The following is a 3,767-nucleotide window of genomic DNA, read 5'->3' on the forward strand; positions in this document are numbered from 1 at the left end:
TAATACCCGTGTTAAACAGACGCGGAGTCCGGCGACGACAGGCGCTTAAATTCCGTAACAAAAGTATGTTTTTATCCCTTTTTTGAAAATCTTCTTTTTCCTTTTTCCAAAATCTCTTTCTCTTTCTTACTGTTTATTCAATGTCACATGTTGTTTTTTTTCTTAATTATGTAAAGCACTTTCAAATGCCTTGCTGCTGAAATGTGCTATACAAATAAAATTTGTTTGATTAATTGATTTGGATTAAATTTCACTCTTTATTTAGCCAAACAATAGCACAATATTTATTTGTTCAACAATTCCTGATTTTGAGTTTGCACTATCGCAAAAATGCAATAAAATGACAAAGATTGCTTAATGAAGAATGCGTAAGAATCATACAATGCGATATGATTACTTGATGCAAATACAATAATAGAGGCATCAAACAGCACAAAAAGCTACATATTCTTGTGGACATCCTTTAATGGGTGTTTCATCTGTTGTAGTTTCAGAATAATACATTCCACAACATGACAAGATTTATTTGGAAGTTACTTTGTAGTAAGCGGAGTACAAAGATTGTTCAAATTGTTGCAAATGTCGGATTTTAAAGATTATACATGAGTAGCAAGAACAACCAGGTAAATAACAAACAGTGGTAGCTTATGAATCACATCATTTCCTCTGCCACACAGGAATAAACGTCTGCCTAGGAGCAATGCCACTGGAACAAATATCAGAAATACCACAGTAACCATTCTTTAGGCAGCCAAAACAAAACGACATCTTACATCGGGGACATATAACGGTTTTGCATCCTATCCCAGTGTGCTGGATCAGTGAGCCGCAGGTGGGACAGGCACGGACCGATGGACAGCCTTTGACTTTGTCAATTTTAATTTCTGGACACTCTCTCAGCGTCTTCAGGGCAGAATTGTGGCAGTTGTCGTTTTTGCAGCGGTCGGATCGAGGCTGTCGGCCTTTCCACTCCCTCAGACACTGCCAGCAGAACCCAAAGCTGCGTCCGGTCTTTGCTGAGCACACATGGCAGCAGACATAGAGGTTTGAGCTGCTCCCTCTGGTCACAGGAGTCATGCAGCCTGGACACTGTCAGGTGATTGACATTGTATGTGTGTTTGGGAGGAGAGAGAGGGAACAGAAGGATTTGAGTCAGACTCAAGCCTGTGTGCAGTTATAATTACGTCATTAATAAGATACTTACAAACTTTGTGTTAGGATCTCCGACGGCAGCATTCAGGGCCATCGTCGTCTCAAAGTTCTTCCTTTCTTCAGGGGTCAGCAGGGCCATTTTACAAACCTCCTGATAAGGCCACTCAGCATTACAGCCAGACTGACCGCACACAAACCTGGATTTTCCCTTTATTTAACCAATCACAAAAATAATCAGGATTAAAGATAAAAACACCGTAAGTTCAACAATAAGTGATAAGCAGATTCTTCACTTCCTTCCAACCAGTTGTCAATATTCTGCCAATGTTACACCATCAAAACACACTGTTAAAATGTTTTATGTCAACACAGAAAATACTGTGATAATAAATGACACGGTGCTTTAAATTTCACAAATGATAACTTGTCTTTGGAAAGTTAGCTTTTATTTTTTTTAACAGTGAATCTGTTGTAGAGAAATAAACTAATCAGATTTTGACTGATTTACCCATCAGAGTAAAATATTTCACATTTTACATTCATAAAAGCAAAAATTATGAATTTCATTAGAACTACAGTCCTAAGTCAGAGTATTATAATTAAAAGATTTGCACAGGTTTTGTTTTTGGTTATTCTCTGTTTCTGAACGTTGGAAGTCGGGTATCTACAACTCAAATAAAGGAAACAAAATGTTAAAATAGACGAAAGAGAGGATAGATACATTTTAAGATTTTAATATTTGTTAAAAATTGGATTAAAAAAGCATTTAATGACCAGAAAACTAGATCTGAAAAATAGCTGTCTGCATCATTCTGTTGCGGAAATAATCTAAAAAAATAAACACCACAAGGAAACACCTTATTACTTTTCATCTGTATCAAAAGCTAGCTTACAATTGTCTTTTTTTTTTCCTATTTTCGGGCTGAATGTGAGGTCACCGTCATATCCCACCTGTTTGAGCAGTTGCTGGCACCACTTCGTGAGAGACATCGGGGTCACCACATGTCCGCAGGACATCCGGGCTCTCGGGGAATCAAAACCTTCACACAGAACTGCAGAAACATCCCATGAGATCCTCCAGCATATTTAAATACAAACTATGCATATTGTAAACAAGATTGCAAATTCAGTGGAAACTTTTACAGCTACAGCGCTGATGAAACGAAACGAGCCACTCACAGTCAAACTGATCCTCTTCTTCCACAAGTCGGATTGTAGAGTCGCTCAGGTTGTAGCGCTTCGTTTTAGAGTTCATCTTGGAAGATTTTTTTACTTCTCCTGCGATGCAGAAAACAATCAACTTTATATTGTATTTGGTCTAATAGAAGGAAACTCTTTCGATTTCGGCCCCGGTTATTCTTTACGGGTCACGTGACTTTCGCTTTGCAGCTGATCGCTTAAGATACGCCCACATGGAAAGAAGAGCAGGTGGATGGATGGATGGATGGATGGATGGATGGATGGATGGATGGATGGATGGATGGATGAATGAATGAATGACATTTAATGAACAGCAGCGAAAAATCACGACCATGTAAATAATAAATATTAGATTATAGTTTTTATTGTTCGCGCCTTAACTTCATAAAAACTAACGTGAATAATTTACAGTTTATTAAACAGAATGAATAATCTGACTACCATTAGTAAAGAATTATATTATCCTTTATTGTCCTTTAATGGGGACATTTCTGTGCAACAGGAGCACAGTGACAGGTAAACAAAGCAAGTAGTTTCACACAAAGATCGTAATATTTAGTTATTCATTTATTTTTGAGCATCAAACATGCAGACAAATTAAAAGTGCAAACAGTAATTATTAAAATTAAAAAAATTATAGTTATTTTTCATAATCTCTCATCACTTATTTTACATGTGTCACTGTATTTATGTTTTCAAAGAAACTGAATTGATTAAAGGTTTATCTACAATAAACATGGGAGAGAGAAAAATCACAGAACCTCAGCAATTATTCACTTAAGGGAATAAGAGAATCGATCGTAATGATATTCAATCAAATATCATTATGATTAAATAATTTATTTCAAACTGTTTTTTAACAAGCGAACAATTATTCAGTGTGACAGTGAAAAACATGTGCATAGCAAAGAACAATAATTAATATTGACAAATAGTTATAAATACTGAGATCATATTTTCATATAAGATTTTTGAAATTGTTTTCTAATGGCTTTGGGGTGAAAACCAGCAATAATGCATAAGAATGACTGGGCATTTTCATTTTTTTGTTTTCACTTTACATACAGATCTTTTTTTTTTTTTTTTTGTTAACAAGCATCATCTTTCAAACAAACAGCATCATTATTTTACTCTTGTTTGTTGACTCTAATCAACTCCACTCCAGTTTTGAATGGATCAGAGTGGATCAGAGTCATGGACGATCAGCTCCAGTCCTCCGTTACAGCGAACCACCACCTGGACCTCAGACTTGTGCTTGATCCCGTAATCAGCCAACGTGTGGTCCTCTTTCATGGTTTTTGCCTTGTAGATCAGACCCATTAAGAACTTCTCTGCAAGGAATCACATGCGCACATATTAGTGAAAATTTAAAATGAAATAAATCATCTTAAAGACCGACCTTTGCGCAAAACAAA

The 3,767-nt window shown here is 36.3% G+C and overlaps 1 protein-coding gene across 1 annotated transcript; it reads right to left on the bottom strand.

Moving 5' to 3' along the window:
- Positions 1-453: 453 nt before the first annotated feature.
- LOC106939137 (probable protein ariadne-2) lies at positions 454-2,523 on the bottom strand. The gene is made up of 4 exons (XM_015021445.1): positions 2,332-2,523; positions 2,104-2,204; positions 1,205-1,360; positions 454-1,089 (listed from the first exon to the last, which is right to left on the bottom strand). Exons 1-4 carry the CDS (start codon positions 2,405-2,407, stop codon positions 658-660), a joined length of 765 nt encoding a protein of 254 aa, XP_014876931.1. The 5' UTR covers positions 2,408-2,523; the 3' UTR covers positions 454-657.
- Positions 2,524-3,767: the final 1,244 nt, after the last annotated feature.

The sequence above is a fragment of the Poecilia latipinna genome, unplaced genomic scaffold (genome assembly GCF_001443285.1).
Source record: "Poecilia latipinna isolate Pla-1442-1.1 unplaced genomic scaffold, P_latipinna-1.0 Scaffold2783, whole genome shotgun sequence".
Classification (NCBI taxonomy): Eukaryota; Metazoa; Chordata; class Actinopteri; order Cyprinodontiformes; family Poeciliidae; genus Poecilia; species Poecilia latipinna.